General features: G+C 33.7%; 2 protein-coding genes and 1 long non-coding RNA gene across 5 annotated transcripts in view; 2 read left to right on the top strand and 1 right to left on the bottom strand.

The window, feature by feature from the left end:
* The window catches only part of tmem176l.1 (transmembrane protein 176l.1), a 6,965-nt gene extending 6,838 nt beyond the window's left edge, over positions 1-127 (top strand). For both annotated transcript variants that reach the window (XM_009292654.5, XM_009292653.5), the window contains exon 7: positions 1-127. This exon is cut by the window's left edge and continues 613 nt beyond it. The gene's annotated coding sequence lies outside the window, so the exon portion shown is untranslated.
* Positions 128-11,969: 11,842 nt separating this feature from the next.
* rpz4 (rapunzel 4) lies at positions 11,970-21,901 on the bottom strand. Of its 2 annotated transcripts, none has more exons than XM_005158424.6 (3): positions 21,801-21,901; positions 18,837-18,892; positions 11,970-16,730 (listed from the first exon to the last, which is right to left on the bottom strand). In XM_005158424.6, exon 3 carries the CDS (start codon positions 16,704-16,706, stop codon positions 15,531-15,533), a length of 1,176 nt encoding a protein of 391 aa, XP_005158481.1. In that variant the 5' UTR covers positions 16,707-16,730; positions 18,837-18,892; positions 21,801-21,901; the 3' UTR covers positions 11,970-15,530.
* The window catches only part of LOC141378319 (uncharacterized), a 29,791-nt gene continuing 28,245 nt past the window's right edge, over positions 21,070-22,615 (top strand). The window contains exon 1 of the long non-coding RNA XR_012392531.1: positions 21,070-21,368. This is a non-coding gene — a long non-coding RNA (uncharacterized lncRNA). The remainder of the gene's footprint in view (positions 21,369-22,615) is intronic.

Below are 22,615 nucleotides of genomic sequence, written 5' to 3'. Positions count from 1 at the left end.
TTGCATTATACTTTTTGCTGCCACATTTAACGAAATATGCCAAAAAAAAGAGATAGTTCTTGTAAGTGATCTCATAAGCACCTTATTCTATAAAGGGCCACAAAATAAAATACACTTTTTGAAGTAATGATCGTTGTATGACTGTTCTTAATACAAGTATTATTCATTAATAACACAAACACATTAGTATTGGTGGTTTATGAGGATTTTTCCTTAGAGGTAAGTATACTGTGAAAAACACATATTATATGGCCCTATCCCACTACTATCCATAAACCCAACACTCACAGGGAACCTGTTGCAAAATTGGGTGTCCGCTGGGTCTTAAAGTCTTAAATTTCTAAAGCAAAATTTTATGCCTTAAAGTAAAATTCACTGAAATATTGTGTTGTGTGTCTTAAAACATTTTAAATGGGTCTTGATTTTCTTCTGTCTAAGTAAAGCTAGCCAATCAGTCCAACATCCATCCAATCACCAACAATATAAACAAGTTTTTTTTTTTTTTGCAAAGAGATACAATCCGCTTGTTAAGTGGTGACGTGTTTGTGACGTATGTATACTGTTTCCGGGTCCAAGCCGCCATTCATTTGAGAGGAGAAATCATTTGTTTATGATCGCGTTTTATTCCTATTACACATTAAAGTTAATTTTACATAAAGTCATAGTGTACACAACAATCTCTGGGCTTGCTGCATAACAAATATCAAAATTTTAACAATTTATAAAACAATGAATCACTTTTTGCCCATCGGATATTAGGCATGGACATATATATTGCGATCGTGACTTTCGAAAGTATTAAATCGCTTTGTAAACATTCATTAGTAGCATTTCATGAATCTCCCCATTCAGTTGAATAGAGCGCTTGGACCCGGAAGCCGCTCTGCGTGACATCACACTTAACCAGCGGATTCACAACAGCCGTTTTCACAGCAAAATATCCTAATTTAAATCTTTTATCAGGGAAAGAAGCCTAAAACAATTACACACTTCCCCATAATAACAATGTTTCTCTTTACATGATCCTCCAGTCAAACAAAAACTATAGGGAAGGAGGAAGTGGACATAATATTTATAAATAGGCTTGGAATAGGCAAGGTTTTATAACTGAAAAGCATTAGGTTAAAAAAAAAAGTTATACTCGATCCATTAAGACAAAAAAGCAACAAATATATACTTTTGTATATACTTTCAACAATGTTAAACTTGTCATTTAAAAAAAATTAAACATTGTTGAAAAGTGTATATACAACTAGAGTTTTCTTATTTTGACAAATAAAAATATTTGGCTAAGATATAACTTATGTTAAAAAACAATAAAAAAAAAAAGCAACAACAACCAGGCCATTAGAAAAAAAATCTTTAGTGTTTAGCCTATAAGTCTAAAATTTCATTCAAAATGGGCTTAAAAAGTCTCAAATTTGACTTTGAAAAACCTGGAGAGACCCTGATGACCATATTAAGTAGGGATGTCCTGATGTCTTTTGAGTGTATACCGATACCGAAACCCGATCCGATACTTCTATAATACATTAGGAAAATAAGGTCTTTAGAAACAGATCCAGATGTTCCTTAATTTTTTAAATTTAATTCACTTTATTTTAACATTGAACAACTCTGTTAACAAAACAGAGCACTTCTGGCAGGTAGCTTGAGCAATCAATAATAAAATAATCTAAAAAATACTATAAAAACAAATTGCACCCGAAATTAAAACACCTGGCAAGAAATCCCAAACTTACATCTCACAGTTTGCTATGGCAATGTTGTCGTATAATACATCCAGACCGCAGACATAGCCTATTCCCTTTTTCCACCTCAAGCTGCTTCTGTGTTCTACTTTGTCACACACCAATAGCATCTCTTCAACAAAGCGATGTTATGCCGCTCATGTTGCTGTTGCTGTGTGAAGACAAGAAAGAGGTCTAACTTCGTGCCACCGCATAACTATAGATGTGTTAAAAAATTAGAATATATATATATATATATATATATATATATATATATATATATATATATATATTTATATATGTATATGTATATATATATTTATATATGTATATGTATATATTTATATATATATATGTGTATATATATATGTATATGTATATATATATATGTATATGTATATATATATATATATGTATATATATATATATGTATATATATATGTATATATATATATATATATATATATATATATATATATATATATATATATATATATGTATATGTGTATATATATATATATATATATATATATATATATATATATGTATATATATATGTATATATATATATATATATATATATATATATATATATATATATATATGTATATGTATATATATATGTATATATATATATATATATATGTATATATATATATATATGTATATGTATATATATATATATATATATATATATATATATATATATATATATATATATATGTATATGTGTATATATATGTATATGTATATATATATATGTATATGTATATATATATGTATATGTATATATATATATAATTATATATATATATATATGTATATATATATATATATATGTATATATATATATATATATATATATATATATATATATATATATATATATATATATTCTAATTTTTTAACACATCTATAGTTATGCGGTGGCACGAAGTTAGACCTCTTTCTTGTCTTCACACTTCGCATGTGACTTAAAACAAGTTACATGCGAGTAAACTCTCCTCATATTGGTCAAAGTTTCAGAGTTTATTTAGCAGAGCCCTGCTCGGCTATCATGCATCCTTATTGCTCATTGTCATAAACTAAAATAAGACATTATAAACAAAAAGCTGCACTTTCATTTCGAATGGTGACACCCCCAGACCTCACTAAATTGAAATCAGAGGTAAGACTTCTTAGTAGTTAACCTATGCGTTATAGGCTTCACATTATAGAGAGAAATAACAGATAAACCAAGACTGCAGTTTGGTCAATTTTCCTAATGGATAAACAGCTCTCGTTAATAGCTCAGCATGCTTTCACTTAGGTATTCGACATGACACGTACATTTACCGGTAGGAATGACATCTCGCCCTACTCATAATTTTTTCTTTATATATACCTACGACATATCCATAATACACTGTCATGTATGCGATTGCTGGATTCACAAATGCCAAACAAACTGCGCTAACTGGGGAAACGCTACAATTTTTGAAACAAAAGTCTAGGTGTGAAAGCACCCCACTGTATGTACATTTACAGTAAATTACTGTGACGTAATTCATAAATGCAATAATTCTGTAAATAAAAATATTTTTAAAAGTGCATGTATATGTAAAAGAACATAAAAGTTAATGTGTATTAATTTCTTTGTTGAATAAAATATTATAGTGTTTGAATTCCTATAACTGATGTGCAAATGACATTTTTACAGTAATTTGCTGTAATCATAATGCCTGCCTTTATTTCACAATAAAACTCTGAATACGTAAAATTTTACAGTTAAATCCTGTAAAGTGACACTAATGTAATTTACTGTGAAAAATTACAGTTTAACCGAGCTGAAGACATGTTTTGGGGCCCAACGCCCTTTTAGTCCATATTTTCTCTGTATAAGAAAATGAGACAAAATGAGTGTTTCTAAGTAATGGCAGCATTTTCATTGTGGGTGAGCTGTTGTCTTTGGGCCTACTGATAAAATGATCCTGATATTTCAGTGTAGAATTAATTAAATGTACACATTTGATTACTCAGTATTATAATTACACATTTTTTTGCTTTTTTCCCCCCCCAAGTCCGTTTATTTTCTAGCACAGTACCCCTTGAGTTTAGTAATTTCAATATCTTCACGGGTTCCTCTCAAAGAAAACCAATGTTTTTCTCAAGTCTACACGTCTCCTTTCTGTATTTAGTTCATCAGACCAACAAGAGGCTCGGCATTTTGAAGATTTTCCCACATCTGCATCCAATCCTCCTAGGTGAGATTGTGCACTGCTGGAGCCACTCGGCTAATAAACATTTATTGGATCTTTTTCAGGCCGAAATTGCTCCAAAATGAAATTATTTCAATGGAAACCACATTAAGGTAGAACTAAGGTAACATTGAGACCATAAATGGCTTCACAATGTATTTTTTGCATCTCAGGCGAAAGCGTCGTGATGCACGTGATGTTTTTCTGCGTTCCTGAGGTCACCTGATGGGGCCGGAGTCAATGCGAGGCACTGTGGCCAAATCATATTCATGGACAAGTCATTTTGGTCTGATTAAAAGAATCTCTTCAGCTATTCACAAGGAGAAAAGGTTCATGCTCCTCCCGAGGTCGAGAAGAATGAGGTCAGATACATCCTTTGTGATTGGTTGAGCACATTTCTAGCGGAAATAACAATGCTGATTGGTACATTTTCATTTAAAACAGTTAAAAGTCATGTTACCTCACTTATTTGACTCTTATAAACATTTACATGACAATTTATACTGTTTTCTGTTGTTTTCTATTGCTAAAGGTCACATTGAGGCCTTGTGTTCTTGCCACTGGAGCCAAACAGCAATGAAGCCTGAAAGCATGACAGGATCGTCATACTAGACTTCACAGGAGTAAATGCAAAAGGTACTTTTTCAATTGATTCATATTTATACATTTCACAGACACTTTATGCATCCAGAGGGACTTCTATCCAAAAAAACTACCTAAAAGCCAGCATTATGTATTTTTGACACCAAAGTCTTTTTTTATAACCATGAGAAACTTTACACAAATGTGTTTCATATGAAGTCATATATAAAACTGTAGCTCTAAAACAGGAGTTGAGAACCTTTTTACAGCAAAGAGCCATTTCTGATTTTAATACCCTAGTAGCAAAGAATTCTGGCCCAGATTTGGCATAAAGCTGGGACAGCAGGCATTCATCCGGCACTGGCATACAGCATGTGGGCCAACCATGGCCTGGGTTTGGCAAAGGTGGTACCGTCTATAATGCGGCACACAAGATTTGGGCCAGATGTAAGACTTAGTATTTGGCCCAGATTTTAAAAATTGATTGTGGGGCACAAGAGTTTGACCAGTCTTGACCCACATTTAAAATACATAAAAATAATTTTTGATTAAATAAATCAATTCTACCAATCAGGTCACTGAGAAAAAAACAAGGCCCATAGTGTGCCTAAAGCGCAACGCTTCATAGGTTTATTAATTTCATTGCAATCGTGACACACCAAACTTACTGGCCCAGTTCAGGCCCAGTTATGAGTTATTATCTTGGCTGAGGCCTAGATATGGTCTGTGTTTGGCCCTTGTCTGGAAGCCAGATTTGGTCCAGTCATGTACCGTAATTCACTGCGGCATGTGGGCCAAGCAAAACCTGATTGTGTGGGCCAGAGCTGGGCCAGAGAAATTTTGCTATATGGGTATATACATATAAACAAACATTTTACTAATATAAAAAATAAAACTGTTACTTCAAATAATTCAAAATACAGTTACCATTGAACAATTAAATTTTTGCCCTGCTGGCGCAGTGGGTAGCACGATCAGCCAGCACAGCAAGAAGGTCGCTGGTTCATACCTCGGCTGAGTCAGTTGGCATTTCTGTGTTTCCTCCAGGTGCTCCGGTTTCCCCCACAAGTCTAAAGTTATGCGCTATAGGTAAATTGAGTATGCTAAAATTGACCATAGTGTGTGTGAATGAGTATGGATGTTTCCCAGTAATGGGTTGCAGCTGGAAGGGCATCAGCTGCGTACAACATATGCTGGATAAGTTGGCGGTTCATTCCGCTGTGGCGACCCCAGATTAATAAAGGGACTAAGGCGAAAAGAAAATGAACACATTTTGGCCCCAAACTAACTCAAAATAAATGCTGATGTTTTGTCACTGTTCTGCTGTCCTTTCTATCTCACTTGCTATCTTGGCAGCACTGTCGGTCAGGCAGTTCTGGCGGATAGGGGCACGTCTTTAATTTGTGAATTATTGTGTCCTTGTTTGGAAAATCCAAACCAGTGCTTAATTTGCAAGTGAATAATTTCTGCCCACTCATTTTGAAACTTTTGATGCTCCTCAGAGTTTTTTTCTTTTTGCCATCACCATTCATGAATGTTGTTTGAATTTATGTGCTCGCAGTTATCATAGAAACATAAAATCATAAATCAAAAAATTGATTTATATAGATGTATAAAGAGGGAATTGTAATTGTATTTTCAATAGGTAACTATTTCTAGTGATGGTGATCATTTGGTTAAAACTGTAAAATATTATTGAAGGGAGACAGCTGTAGAGGCACATATTTTTGGTCAAAGAGCCCATGTGGCTCGCGAGCCATAGCTTCCCAGCCACTGCTCTAAAACAATGGAGGAACAGTAAAAAAGTTGACAGTAATATAAAGTATGGGCAGCTGGGTTGACAGTTTACTGTAATTTTCAGTCTCCTTACTATAATTTCAGATCATACTGGAAAGTATTTGCTCATCTAGAATACAGGAAAGTATTTGCTAATAAGATGATTTGTATTTGCTAATATTACCAGATTGATTTAATTACATAGTACATTTTCCCACTAAATGACTTGATTTGGCAGCCTGATCTCACGAGAAAACGTAAGTATTTTACGTTTTGCCAGTTTAGTGGCTAATTCGTACGAATTCGTACGAGTTCAGTCGAACGAAATGGTATGATTTTAAAAAGGAGGCATGGCACCTAACCCCACCCCTAACCCCAACCGTCATTGGGGGATGAGCAAATCATACTAAACTGTACGAATTAGATCGTACAAATTCATACGAATTAGCCACTAAATTAAAAAGTTACGAATTGCCGTGAGATTGTGTTGGATTTGGTGAATTGCAGTCATGTATACAGTACTTTATTTAGTGTATTTATTAAAGTATTACATTTTTAATACAAGTTTTATTTTATTTTATTAAATATTTTATTTCATCGTAAAGCACTTTGTATCAACTGCGGTTGTATTGACCTTATTCTAAAATGCAGAAGTGCGCCTGTTTTCACGATTGTTTTAGAACTTCCGATTCAGTCGCCTATGGGAGAAAGGATTAGGAATAATAAACAGCAGAAAACGGTTAAACTTGCTCTACAAAAAAAATTTGCATGACTATACAGACCAAGTAGAATAACATAATAAGAAAATATCAGTTTGCAACATCAAACAGCAAAATGAGCAGTTTTAAATGTCTAAAAATTTGTGGAAGTGAATGAGACCGGAAATCTTGAGCCTAAAGATCAAATAGCTGCGCCCGCTCGTTGGCGAAGAATAGGGTGAATAAAACTGTGCTCTACAAATAAAGTTTGCCTTGCCTTGCCTTGCCTATATACTAAGTAAATAGTAAGTACTGAGTGTACTAAAATGTGTCTAAATACTATAAGATTTGCGCACTATTTTGTGAGGTGGATAACACTTAATGCAGGTATTGTATTGCATAAACAAAATAATTAGAAAATTAATTCGAAAATAATTAGAAAATAAATTAATTAATTTTATATATTATAATAATATAAAATAGTATTGCAATAAAATGACATAAAATATAATTTTATGACTACAGAAATAACCGATTCTATATGAAAACATGCTAAAACAATGTATTTATTTGTGTACATTTATTTTTTAATCATTCACTCAAAATATTTTTGCTGCTTGTTCAAACCACTTATTTAAAATGAGCTGAATCAACACAATTCTTGAGTTGTTACTTAATTGTTTCATGTTCCATTTAAATTTGTAAAAACTAATAAGTTAACTTAATTGATTTATGTGTGGGCATGAAGGAATTGCGTGAAAGCCAGCATTCATTCATTCATTCATTCGGTTGTTGACATAAACAATGACCAGTAAAATTTTTTTATTGAATAAACAGTTTTTTTTTATTAACTTAATTTAATATCATAATGTTGTGTACAGTCATCATGTTCTTTAAAGGGCTCTGAAACTAATATTTTAGTGAAATAAACTGTATCATTAAAAGAGAAATCATGGGTTGTTGGTCTGTCTTCGGTAGCACTTTATTCCCATTTTAACCATCAGTTGCTTCATGAAGGAAATGTACTGAATGTATTGATTTTGCAAGTGTCTTCATAGCATTTGTCAGTGATTCAAGCTGTATAATTGTGGTTTTGCTGGGCTTTGACGTCAGCTAAAAACTGTTGTTAGCTAAAGGCACAGCTGCTACAGTATTTACTCTCTCCAGATGAGCTGGACGGCCTGCTTTCTGTGAAACGTAAACTTTCTGCCGCACTAAAACACTGCAGTTTTCTGACTCCATAATGCTTTCAAGCTGTTGTGCAGCAGGTAGATGTTAACAATAGCATATGCTAACATCAAAGTTCGTTTGGAGGATTATCTTAATTACTGTCTTCATTTAAGTTCTACTTTAGTTTTTAAAGTGATTTAACAGTGTGAATTTGTAACATTTGTTCAATTAAGTGGCATATTGCTTCATATCATTATTCCATAATATTATAACGTGGTTTATATAAACATCCATAATCACTCAAAAATATTATGTTTGCTGTTTGTTTCAAATTACTTATTTAAAATGAGCTGAATCATCACAATTCTTGAGTTTTTGGGGAACAACTTAATTGTTTTGAGTTCAATCCTCTTAAATTTGTAAACACTAATAAGTTAACTAATTCCTTTTATGTTGTCCTTTCACAAATTGATTTGTTTTTACATTGACGGCTGTATGGCATTGTTTTAAAAATGCTGGGTTCCACAGAATTAATTTGTGTAAGGACAACATGAAGGAATTGTTAACTTAACATAAATTTATGAACAAAAAAAAAAAAAAATAAATAAATAAAATAAAATAAAGAAGTAATTGTGTGCAGTTTCAGCTCATTTTAATGAAGTAGTTTGAATAAACAGCAAATGTTTTTTTTCTTCTTTTTTTTGAGGGTAGAATGTTCAGTCATAGTATCCATTCATTCATTTCCTTCTTCTAAGTCCCTGATTTATCAGGGTTCGCCACAGCAAAATTAATCGACAACTATTCCAGCATTTGTTTTACGCAGCGGATGCCCTTCTAGCAGCACTCAGTACTAGGAAACACCCATACACTCTCACATTCACACACACTCAAACACTATGGGCAATTAAAAATATATATATATTTAGTTTACTGGATTTTTATAATAATACAGACATAACAATACATTTTCAAAAGACACACAAACAAAAATATTAACCCAAAACATTGAAGAGAAAAAAAAAAATCTCAGAATATATAAAAATCAGGTATACTGTAAAAAAAAAAAAGACAACACAATTCCACACAATTCATTCATGTTGACCCAATACAAATCGATAAAGTTAACTTAACATTTTTAACAAATTTATGTAGATTGAACATAAATTAGGTTGTCCCAATGAATTCTCAAGATTTTTTTTTTTTTTATTTCAGCTGATTTTAAATAAATAGTTTGAACAAGCAAAAATAATTATTTTTTTGAGTGCAAATAAAACAGATCAGAAAAAGGGCTAAAAACAGTGCTTATTTTTCAGATAGCAATACAGATACAATTTTCCTTTTAGCATTATAGGGTAAACACTAGGTTCCAAATAATCCAAATAAGGAGTCCAAACTTTGAAAGTAGATTTTTTTGTGTAAAACATGGATAAGATGTTCCATAAGAATTAACTTAAAAACTATCTTGTGGCAACCTTTAAGTGATGGAGATTTATTACGAATCCAATTAAGTTAAATATTTTTTTTATGGCAGCAAAGGTTAATATATTATACAATTTCTTATTGGCTGATGGAAAAATGGGTAAATTAAGTACCCAAAACCAACAAAACCGGATCAAAATGCAGCTGCATGTTTAAAATGTTTTTCATTTCCCCCAGCACCAAAGACCAGTAATTTTGCAGTCTGTTACATGACCACATACAATGCGTTAAAGTACCTACATCAGTTTTAAACATATAAGCGAATTAGAAGGGTTAAATAGATGTCTGTGGTTAGTGGAGATGAGGAGTCTGTGTATTATTTTCTATTGTATTTCTCTTGTACATGTACAAACAAATATTTTCTTAGCATTAGACTATGGCCACTATTTATTCAATTCACTTTTAGTGCATGTCTTTAGATTGTGGGGGAAACCGGAGCACTGGAGGAAACCCACACCAACACAGGGAGAACATGCAAACTCCACACAGAAATGCCAACTGGCTCAGCCGCGGCTCGAATCAGCGACCTTCTTGCTTGTGAGGCCACAGTGCTAACCACTGAGCCAGCAGGACGCCCAGTTATACTATTGTCTTAGTTTTTTTATTTTTTGTTTTCTATTCTAGATTTGTTTTTGACCACGATCATAGGGTGGGACAAATCATGAGATAATAATAGATCCGCTTGTGGCTCGTCTGTAATTGCAGGGTTTGATGGGTGTTTCTACATCCAGTCTATTTCTACACCAAGTGAATCATGGCGTTGAAAGGAGGACATACAGCATCAAATCTGTCCAGAAATGGATATTTTGTTGTGTAAAAATACAAAATTTAAGCATTAAATCAAAACCTTATCTAAAATGGATAAACATATTTTATGGAAATATCAATGCTTTAACACTGTAAAAAAGTGATTAATTGACTTAAAAAAAAAACTTTAAGTTTAAAAAGTGAGTAAACATGTTGCATTTAAGACGATTGACTTTATTTATATAGCGATTTTTCAATTGTCAAAACACCTTAACATAGAAGTTTTAGATTGAAACTGTGCCAGTCCAGTCAGTTTTAGACTTGAAGTTTAGTTTAGTTCAGTGTGGTTTAATTTTTACTGCTGAAAGTCCAAACACTGAAGAGCAAATCCAGTGATGCGCAGCTCCACAAGTTCCAAAAAAGTTCCCACTTTGCTTAAAAATGTCAGTTACTCTGTTGCCTTAAAATTGTTAAATGAAGGATGTGCATAATTATAAAATGTACACTGTAAAACCCAACAGTCAACTTTATCAAATGAAATGAGTGTAGTTAACTCAAAATTGACTGGAGTCTAATGACTCTTTTCTCATTTGAAAAGAGTTTTGAACTCAGTGTTGAAGGTAATGAGGTAATTAAATACCTCATCACTTCAACCTAAATGGAGTAAGTTCACAGTACTCAAACAGATTTGTTTTTTTTTAAACTTAAATGTTTTGTAGCAATCGGTTTCCTCAGTCGGTTTGAGTTGCCTTAACTTATTGGGCTTTACAGTACTCCGTTGGTTTGAGTTCTGTTCATTTATTGGGTTTAACTTTGCTCAAATTGCTTCGTTTACTCAAATGGATTAAGTTCACAGTACTCATTTGGATTCGTTTTTGAACTTAAATGGTTTGTTGCAATCGGTTTTCACAAATGGTTTGAGTTACCTTAACCTTTTTGGGTGTTAAAGTGCACTGCAAGTCGTCAACTTAAAACTTCCAACACTGTAAAAAAGGCTGGGTTTCATGCAATTTCATCATGGTGTCCCAAAACAAATTGATTTAGTTAACTTGATAGTTTTTACAAATTTAACTTGATTGAACGTAAAACAATTAAGTTGTCACCAAAAAACTCAACAATTGTGTTGATCCAGCTCATTTTAAATGAGCATTTTGAACAAGCAGTAAACAGTTAGAATGAAGTTAGAATGGATTTACGTAAAGTAATGGTTTTAAGTAAAAAGTTATAAAAATAGCTATAAATATCCTGCCTAAACTTCATTCCCTATCTTCATTTTGAACCCCCAACCCCCCTTTAAGTGGGCCTGATATCAGTACATTGCTGCTGACCATAGACTGAGTTCAGAACAGATTATGTGTGGAAATGTTTTCAGTGTGTGAGAGAGCTCAAGTTATCAGATTTCATCAGAAACAGTCTGTAACAATCTTTGAAGTCTTCAAATCCAATAATGTGGTGGTGTGGGAGTCTGTATCTCGGCCATCAAAGCTCGAGCAGTGAAGATGTTGGAGACAGACACACATTTATATACAAAAACAATCAGACTTGATCAGTTAATGTACTGTTTGTTTATTAAACAATATCTAGATTGTATTTTTCATGTCAGCAATAAATGTGCTCTGATTTAAACCCCCTCTAAAAATCCTGGCGGGTTTGATTCATCTATGTTTATGGCACCAATATAACTAGCTGAATAGTTTCTGCATCGGAAATTACCCAAATCATCACACAAGCCATCTTGGTCATTATCTCCTGCAAATCCTTATGTTCTGATTAATTTTTAACAGTTGTAGGATATAAAATAACTGAAATCATTCGGCGTAGTGATATGGAACTGTAAAGCGGTCACAATCTGCTTAGAACTACTTTAGCTGTGCATCTATTTCAAAATAATTGCACACCTAGAATATTCATCAGCTAATCAGAATAAAGAATACAGCAGCCCTGTAGTACAAGCAAAAACAATTGTAAATTATGTAGAATTCTAAATATAATATTGAAAAGAAAAAGCAAACATTCAGTTATGCTTGAGAAAATGGAGGTTATACTTGGTGGATCTTGTCAAATTGATCAATTAGTTCTTTCTTTTGAACTCATAAGAGTGTTTGTAACTTTTAAACACCAATGTGCAAAATATTTAGCATACAACCAGTGAATTTGGGTGATCTTTTGGCAAGCTGTCTACTTGTGTTTCCAGTCTAGACCCTAAAACAACTGTCACCCAGTAAACTTTACATAATAAAAGTGTTCAGTGTTGGGTAAAAAGTGATATATTAAAATCTTAGGCCTGTCTACATCTTTAAAAAATGCAAAAACAAACAGCATTACACATACTTTTATTTATTTTTCAATTAATTAGTTGCCATTTTGCCAATTTGACAAGACAGTGGAATAGGATTTGATGGGATTCGATAGGATAGGATTCCAGGGTTTCTGCAGGTTTCATAGAGTCAAATTTAAGACTTTTAAGACCCTTTCAAGTCCATTAAGAATGAAATGTTCGACTTATACAGCGTTAAACACTAAGCATTATTTCTAATGGCCTGGTATTATCGTCACAATACCGTAAATTTGTCACAATACTATACCAGCTGAAGTATCACAATACTAGGTAGAATTTCAATCTGTATTAATTCATAATTTAAATCTTTAAAATGAAGCAAATTGTGAGAAATACTATATGTTATATGTTGTCATTTAATTCATAATTCATAACTTATTATTAAAAAAGTTTTATTCATACATACATTCTGTTTTATTTGAATACACCGTGACTCTTTTGTTGTTAGAATAATAATAAAATAAATAAAATCATTGATTTATTGATTGAATCAATCCACAAGCAACATTAACTATTGTAGAACCGGTAATGACGATACTACTGTTTAAAAACTACAGTAGCATCACCAGTATTTTGGAGCCATAGATTCATGGTACTACTGTAGTACCAGTAAACCGTGCAACCCTATGGTGAGGTGTATCGTGTAATTGTTTTTAGTTTTCTTTCTCTAATTAGGGAATTTAATTTGGGGATTTTGCTGTAACATGTCTAACAGTTGTTGAGAATCTCTTTGCAATAAAAAAAAAGCTTTTATTTATTTAAAACTAGATGTATTGTTGGTCATTGGATGGATGTAGGCTCGATTAAGTAGCTTAAACAAAGCAAAATGAAACTGGTTTAAAAGGATTTAAGTCCTACAACACAATATTTCAGTGAATTTAAGACTTAAGGCCTAAAGTCGAAAATTAAGACATTTTAAGACACCCTGGATTCAAATTTGGGATCCACAACCCGGGATTCAAACTTGGGATGCCAGGAGTGGCGCTATTTATCGGTGCACTAACCACTGGGCTATTTCCCTGACAACACATATATTTATGCTGCTAATGTCAAAGTATGTGTTATTTTATTTGTGTGTGTGTTTTTTTTTTATTAAGATAGCCTTAGGATTATAATATATTACTTTTTACCCACACTGAAAGTTTTTACATTTACAGCTTTAAAACAAGCGCAAATAAAAAAGATATTATCAGGACAAAATAAAGAGTATAGAAAAGATTAGTTTGATCAGGTTAAGTACTGTAAATATAGTGGTTTAAACAAGTGTTGTGATTTGAACACATCCTATATCACCTGAGGGGTATTGCACAAAAGTAGAATTAAGAAAGCCATGATAATAAAAAAAGTGCGGCTTGACCTACTGTCTCTTAATCAGAGAATGCTTTTATTTTGGTGCACGTTTGCTGATCCAGGATGAGAATATGCCACCAAGTTAAGCCCAATTTAGATAACTGGGATGAGTTCACATTCATTGCATTCTTCAAAAGACAATGAGATCGATCACAGAATGCAAATACAGATGATGTTAGATGATGTGAGCCAATCAGGTGACGAGTTGAAAAACGCCCCTCTGGCCAACCAATCGGATGACTCCCATGAGTTTCATTCAGAGATTAAACAGAAACATATGAATAGGTGAAATCAAATGTATTAAACTAACAGTTGTTCACTTGCCCTAAAATGTGGACATTCGTGTTATTCAGGAAACTTATGATGAACGATAACTGCAAACGTTTAACCAGTATTGAGCAACTGTTTTTACTGTTTAGTTTATTTGATCTATTTAATCATCTAAACTGCCTGACAAAAGTCATGTTGTGGATCCCTGTTGTAAGAGCAACATATAATAACTTGACTTCTAGTTGATCATTTGGAAAAATGGCAGAAGGTAGATTTCTCTGATGAATCATCTGTTGAACTGCATCCCAATCATCACACATACTGCAGGAGACCTACTGGAACCTGCATGGACCCAAGATTCTCAGAGAAATCAGTCAAGTTTGGGGAAGAAAAAATCATAGTTTGGGGTTACGTTTAGTATGGGGGCATGTGAGAGATCTGCAGAGTGGATGGCAACATCAACAGCCTGAGGTATCAAGACATTTGTGCTGCCCATTACATTACAAACCAGAGAAGAAGGCACATTTTTCAGCAGGATAGCACTCCTTCTCATACTTCAGCCTCCACATCAGTTCCTGAAAGCAAAGAAGGTCAAGGTGCTCCAGAATTGGCCAGCCCAGTCACCAGACATGAACATTATTAAGCATGTCTGGGGTAAGGATAGAGGAGGAGGCAATGAAGATGAATCCAAAGAAAAGTCAGACCTTACTGTCCTAATTAAAATAATAAACATTTCACACAAGCCACGTCTGTTACCAAATGATCAACTAGAAGCCATTAAATTATTTGTTGTTCCTAAAACTTGGACAGGCCACAAGACTTGTCAGGTAGTGTATACTTTTTTAATCTCTTTCATTTATTCATTTATTCTCTTTCGATTTATTTGATCTCTTTATATAATAATTTGATATATTAGCAAATAAAATAGTAATATTGTGACTGTAAAACACATTCATTTCTAGTAACATTTAGAGCAAAACCAGCAGATAAATCAATAGGATTAATCTTAGACTGGCTGTCTCAATAGTAGCTAAATTTGGCTTAACCAAGCCTAAATTCAGCCAGGATGTATTGAAAATCCCAGCTCAATCCCTTATCTTGCTTTTGTGCAACACCCCTTTAGCTCAGCTCTTTATCATAACATCAGTCTCATTTAAGCAGAATGAAGAAACACACAGAAGTTCTTATACTCCTCAAAGAAGTGCAGCTCTTCAGAGAAGCTGGTGGAATAACCCAAATCTTTACATGAGGTCTTGATTGTGTGAACCACACAGACGGGAATTGTGTCAAACAGAAGTTCAGCCAACTGCGTCATCGGAAGCTTCTTCTGCTCCAAAACCAGACTCTGTATCCGGGCTTTATCGACAGGCTCAGGCGAGGCGCTGTAAGAAACCACAACGTTGAGTTTGTCATCAGACGTCGGCACCTGAAAGCGGCTCTTTCCTGTCAAACCCTGGAAGTCTTTCTTGTTGGTGAACAATCCAGTGGGTGAGTTAAAGATGCGGACCGACCAGCAAACCCAGTCGTACTTCTTTTTTAGGTGCTCTACCAGCATGTCGGCCAGTTGCTGGTTGCTTTTGTCGCTTTGGTCTCTCACTATGCGTTTGGCGTCCAGCTCAGATTGCGTAGGAAAGCTATTAATGCAGTCTTCAATCACGACGATCATTTTCGACTGGACTACTTTCATCTTTTCGCTCCACTCTTGAAGCAACTTCTCCTCCTCGTCGTCGCCTTTTAGTGCAGCGTGTCCCAGTAGAGCGATCAAACCGACACAGAATAATTTCTTGAGCGTGGCGCAATACTCCTCCACCGCCCTTCGGCTCTTCTGCTCGTAATTCAGAGTGATCTCCAGCACGGACTCCCCTGAGAAGTTATCTCCGGTTACTGCGCTATAAAGAGTGTGCAGGTTTTTATCGCCGCCTGTCCGGTTGAAGTGGTCCAAGAACGTCTTCTTCCTGACCTCTCTGAATTTGGGTTTGGCGTTCAGGACGTCCATGAACTTGCGGAACTGGTTGGTCAGATTCTCCTCCACGGTGAAGTAGGTGGCATCGACTCCGCTTTTCTTGATCTCCTGGTTTATCTGCTGGACTTCTTCTGAAACAACTTCAAGGCGGTCTCTCACTTTCTGGAACTGCTCCTTCATGTATTCGGCTTCTTTGCTTTCGACGTTGTCCAGCGCCAGCCTTACGATCGGAGCCGCAATGGAGAACACTGGGAAGAGATCTCCAGCGATACTGGCCACCACTTCTGCACCCTGCTCAAACACTTCCATGACGTTCTCCACAACATCCTTTTTCTGTGCAACCAGTTTCTGCAGCTGTGCGGCCATCTTGGGATTCAATAGTAAAAGTATCTGTTGAATACGATAAAAAGATTTAGAATTGGGTATATGCACACAAACTTGTAATTTGCAGGAAGCCAGCTCAAGCACTTCCAGTGAAATGTCACGCTAGGACTGAATGATAAATCGCATGCGATTGTCATACACATTATTCTATAAGACAGCTCTGCCGTCAGCTGTGAATCTCCAGCATCTGTTTAGCTGGAGCAGCATTTACTACACAAAAAGGCATAGTTCTCTGCCAAACTATGCAAAATATCGAAATATCATCAAATAATTATTCTGCGATATTGACAACTGTTTGCGTAGCTTCAGGGGTGAACTATGACCCTTTGCAGTAAATGTTGCTCATGTTAAAGAGTCCCTGTTATGGGTTTTTGAAAAAGACCCTCCATGCAGTGTGTAAAACAGCTCTAAATGAATGAAAACATCCAGCTAAGGTCTGAATTTGAAAGTGCACTGACTTTAAAACTACTGATTCCTTAACAAAATAGTCGACTCAGAGTCGAATAGATGAATCGTGTTGGGTTTGGATCTTTTGCCTGAAGGCATCGACGTCAATATGGTACATCACCAAATATGTAGTGCCGGATTCTGTGAAATGTGAACGCGCCTTTTCCTTCAGACTCTAGCGGATCACGGGACTGATCGTGACACAAAGATGACGATCACTGAGAGATATAGATTCAGTTGTGGGGAAAAAGGGTTAAAGTTCATTTTCGCAACAATACTACAGTATAGCCAACCTTGTATTGTGTTTGTTCCTGTCATTTTTCTGATTTTTAATAACCAGCCATTTGCTATTATAGGAAGAAGCAGCAGAGATTATTATTTATTGAACTTTGTCAGACGTTGCAGGGACTTTGTCAGTAACTACTACAGTTCATATGGCCCAGTTTATTCTTTCTCCATATCATATACACAGTTGAAGTCAGAATTATTAGCCCTCCTTTGACTTGTTTTATGATTTTCAAATATTATACAAATTATGTTTGCAAAGTAAGGAATTTTCACAGTGTGTCTAATAATATTTTCTCTTCTGTCTGAAGTCTTATTTGTTTTATTTTGGCTAGAATAAAAGTAGTTTCTATTTTTAAAACATTTTAAGGTGAAAATTATAAACCGCTTTAAGCTATATATTTTTCTGACAATAACTTGCCTAATTACCCAAATCTGCCTAGTTAACCTAATTAACCTAGTTAAGCCTAACACACAGGTGGGCTAATAATTCTTACTTCAACTATATATATATATATATATATATATATATATATATATATATATATATATATATATATATATTATAGATATAGGTATATATTACAACGATATATTTCAAAACATATATTTTATCTAATTTATTGTATTTTTCTTTAAACTTTTGAGAGTTTTTAAAATAAGTTATTTCATATCAAATTAGTCTGTTCTCAGCAATACGACAGGGTTGTGTAAATTTAAATATTCTCAGTTCTGCCACAGTGTGCTTCATTTGTATTAATTTATAATACTGGTTCAAACACACTTTTCTAAAAATAACTTTAAAGATTGATATCCCAGTTGCAAATGTTTTTGCATTTGACACCAAATTTTATTTTGCGCCTAAAAAATTAATTCAACCCCTAATTAAAATGTTACATTCTTTCTTGCAGCCTCATGCCATTCCAATGTCATAAGAAACTTGTTCATCAAATGAAGATTTTTTTAAATCAAATGTGATGAATTTCTGTCTATTCATCCCGAACTCTTATGCTTTAAAAGATTCATAATATGTTGACTTTTTTCTTCTTCTTTATGAATGTTTTAGGTGAGCATTCTGATTTCATCAAATAGTCTATATCATTTTATTTATATATTCATAATAAATTTATATTTATAATAATTCATAATAATTTATATTTATATATTCATTTTGTTCTAAAGAGGAATCAAAATCTTTTGGGACACAGATAATGGTGAGTATAATGTGAACTAACCATTTGTAGTAGTCCAAAGAGACAAAACATGCTGTTTTCTCATTCAAATGATTTTGAAAGTCAGTTTTCATTCATGTTACATTCTTATCCAAGCAAACCTGTAGAGTTTTTGTCTCCTCAGAGTGGTAAAATGAAAAGAACTTACATATGTCGGTCCTTTTTCCTCTCAGGCTTTAAGCAGTCAATGTGAATCCGGTTGGTCTGCTGAACAAAGATGAATGAAATATGAAATGTGTTATAGACACCATAACAATACTTGAACAATACACACCAGGTGTATGTACACAGAGTCTTGCTCATTCTGACAACCACACCTACACACTCATAAAAGAAATGGGCCATACTATGTGCATTCAGTCAGCTAAAACACACACTAAAATAATTGGCAAATAATGTACACTTAGTCACAAATACAAAGTATGCAACAGTTGGAGGAGCATTTCAGCTGGAAACAGTTCAAATGGATTTCCCCTTTGCCAAATGTTAATGATGCAACACACAGCGCAGGTCAAGGATTAGCTTAAGGGAACCAAGTAGAGTGTTAGGTCATTTTATAACTTCCTACAAAATCATATGAACTATTAGTCCATATAGTTTCGATATACTTAATGTCTTGTGATCTAAATGCTTGTGCTTAAAGGGATAGTTCATCCAAAAATGAAAATTCTGTCATCATTTGCTGACCATTTACTTGTTTCAAACCTTTACAAGTTTCTTTATTCTGTTAAACACAAAAGAAGACATTTTGAAGAAAGCTTGTAACCCTTAAATTCCATAGTATTTGTTTTTCCTAGTGGAAGTCAATGGTTACAGGTTTTTGTCTTTCTTCAAAATCAAAACATTTATTATGTTCAACTGAATAAAGACACTCATGTAAAGGACAGTAAAGTGAATGTTCATTTTTGGGTGAACTATCCCTTTAATGCTACAGTAGGTATTGTAGCTCCAAAACGAAGGGGATTTGAATTCCTTACAATTATTTGGAAATGTGACTTTTTGGCTGGTTGTGTAAAAATAAATACACTTTGAATTCTCATTAACTATAGAATTGGGATAGCATCCACCAAAACATCTAACGATTTTTCATTAACCTTTCTGGCTAGTGCCGGTTCAGGTGTGGGAATGATTAGTAGGGTAGTTTAATTATTGTAGCTGAGCAAGAACCTTTTTTTTCGAAGCACCTCATTAACCATGGAAACAAGACAAGGAAAACAGCATGTCAGCTTCTCTGAAGACTCCCACATTGTGCTCTTTTATTCTGGGCAGTAGCTACAAAAATTCCAACATTACAAGATGAAATCTCACTTGTTTCGCAAGCATGTTGACCACTTATGAACCAAAATAGACCTAAAAGGATGCTGGAAATGCTGAGAACACTTATGACTTGTCAGCATGGATCATAAAAAATGTATTACTAATTTAATGCACTAAATGGCTCCATTAGCATTTAGTTAGTCTTCTATGGGGTACCAATTCAGCATGGCAAAATTTCAAAAGGTCTTGCAGCTAAAACATATAAGACTGCCTTATGAGTAGGCTCACACGGAATCGGCAATGCAGAAATCTGCAGATTTTTTGCCCATCATTGAGTCTATTTGTTTACTTGTGTAAATGTGTGTAAAATTGATATTTTTTCAGTTTTTAAATTAATTTCAGTAATATTATTGTGATATAATAATAGGAATATTAAAATGGTCATATGATTTATTTACAATACAGTCTGTAAAGTAATATTTTCTGTCTTTCAATAGATTTATTATTTGAGACTTGCTTTGTTTACCAAATAAGTGGATCTAACTGGATTTGCATTGTAAACATTAAATAAAAGTTTAAATATATATATATATATATATATATATATATATATATATATATATATATATATATATATATATATATATATATTTTTTTTTTTTTTTCATATATTAAGTTTTTAGTTATGATATTCCTAAAATAAATCCACAGATTTATTATTATTATTATTATTATTATTATTATTATTTTTTTTTACAAAATTCTCTACAAAAATAGCAAACAAATGTCTGCAGACTCATCATGAGACACAAATAAACATCATTGGAAATTCTTATGGTTTCAGCCCTTGGTATAATTAACCATGTTTGTGCTATGCTAGCCATACGTTAAAATTTGGTTAAACAAAACGGATTTCAGTACTTCAAAAAACGTGGTTACTACAATTTTACCATAATAAAACTATAGATAATATTCATAATGATTGTTATGCATTATGAACAACTGGTACTTATACGATAATATATAGAAATAATATTTAATGTTTAAGCTATAAGCCTGGTTTAAGCTGGACATGGTTTGGTTGGGCTCCTAGCCTATCTAAGCTGGTCAAGTTAGTTTTATCTGGTCATTTCCCAGCCTGACCAGCTAAGACCAGACTGGAAATGGCTGAAGCCAGCCTGGAAATGGCCAAAACCTCTCTTAAACCAGGCTGGTCGACTAGCTAAAACCAACTTGAGCTGTTTTAAGCTGTGTTTTTTCCAGCAGGGATATGTTTATTAGTTAAGCAGTCGATGTATAATAAACAGGGGACGCTAGTGTCCGTAATGGGCTTCAGGTAGATATAAACCCCTTTTCGCGGGTTACTTTGTGGCAACTTGCGTTTGACATTACGTTGCCACTTCATCACCTAGATGACGGAAAGGTAAGTTAGAAGTTGATTTTCACTGGCTAAAATGAAGAAACATTCCCTCCAGACGATTTAGTTTACATATCAGACTGAAAACTACAAGCGATGTTAGTTGACAAAAACACTTCCTGGTTAAGACAGCAGGCAGCTCCCCTCATATCATAGTCAAACAACCCCTCAATCCTTCAGAATGAAACCAAATGCGATTATAATACACTTAATTTCCTTATTTTGCGTAAACAATTAATTAGTTATGCAACTAATTCATGTTTAAAACATCGGAGTATCGAGCTTGAGAAAATGTCTGAGGTGGACACAGCAGACTGTGAAGAGAAACGCCCAGAAAACTTTTCACGAGCAAAAACTGAAACTACAGCTCACAGACCAGCGAAATCATCCTATAATGACCTTTAGAGAAAACATTAGTACTGTATGAACCAAACTCACCTTTTAATCGATCACAAATGGCACAGAGCATAAATTAAGCGAAAGTTCAGTCTGATCTGTTTCTCGCAGCGTCTGATCATGCGCTGGTTCTTGTCTAAAGCAAGTGTGGCACACCCTACAAAGACACACTGGAGGAATTTCAAGTACTTTATCACTGACAAAATCGACCATTGATACATATTTTACACCGAAATATAATAGAGTAATCTAATATTTTCGTTTAAAGTGCACCATGGTATACTTTTTGTTTGTTTGAGACACCTAAATACTTTATAACCACAGTAGTTTCTACGAAAATTGTTGCTATTTTAAAATAATTACTTAAGTTTTTTCTTTATTATCAAACATTATGCAAGGAAACAATTTTATATTCATATTCAGTTCCTTATGTTAACCTCTATGCATTAAGGGATAGTTTACACAAAAATAAAACTTCTGTCATCATTTACTCTGCCTTCACTTGTTTCAAACCTGTCTTAAACACAAAAGAAGATATTTTGAAGAACGCTGAAAACATGTAACCATTGACTTGCATAGTATTTGTTTTTCTGACTATAGAAGTCAATAGTTACAGGTTTTCAGCTTTCTTCAAAGCATATTTTGTGTTCAACAGAACAAAGAAACTCATAAATGTTTTAAAACCAATTGAAAGTGAGTAAATAGTGAGTAAATTAAGTTTTTTTAGGTGAACTATCCCATTAACGAAATTAAATATGAACCTAATTCAATGTCTTTCTTGAATAAGGTCCATTAGCTTAACCCTTAAACAACCAAGAGTGGGGAAATGCAAAAGCAAAAATTATTTCATGTTGTTT

This window comes from Danio rerio, chromosome 16 (genome assembly GCF_049306965.1).
Source record: "Danio rerio strain Tuebingen ecotype United States chromosome 16, GRCz12tu, whole genome shotgun sequence".
Lineage (NCBI taxonomy): Eukaryota > Metazoa > Chordata > Actinopteri > Cypriniformes > Danionidae > Danio > Danio rerio.
The sequence above is the reverse complement of the archived record's forward strand: the minus strand, read 5'-3'. Positions and strand labels throughout refer to the sequence as shown.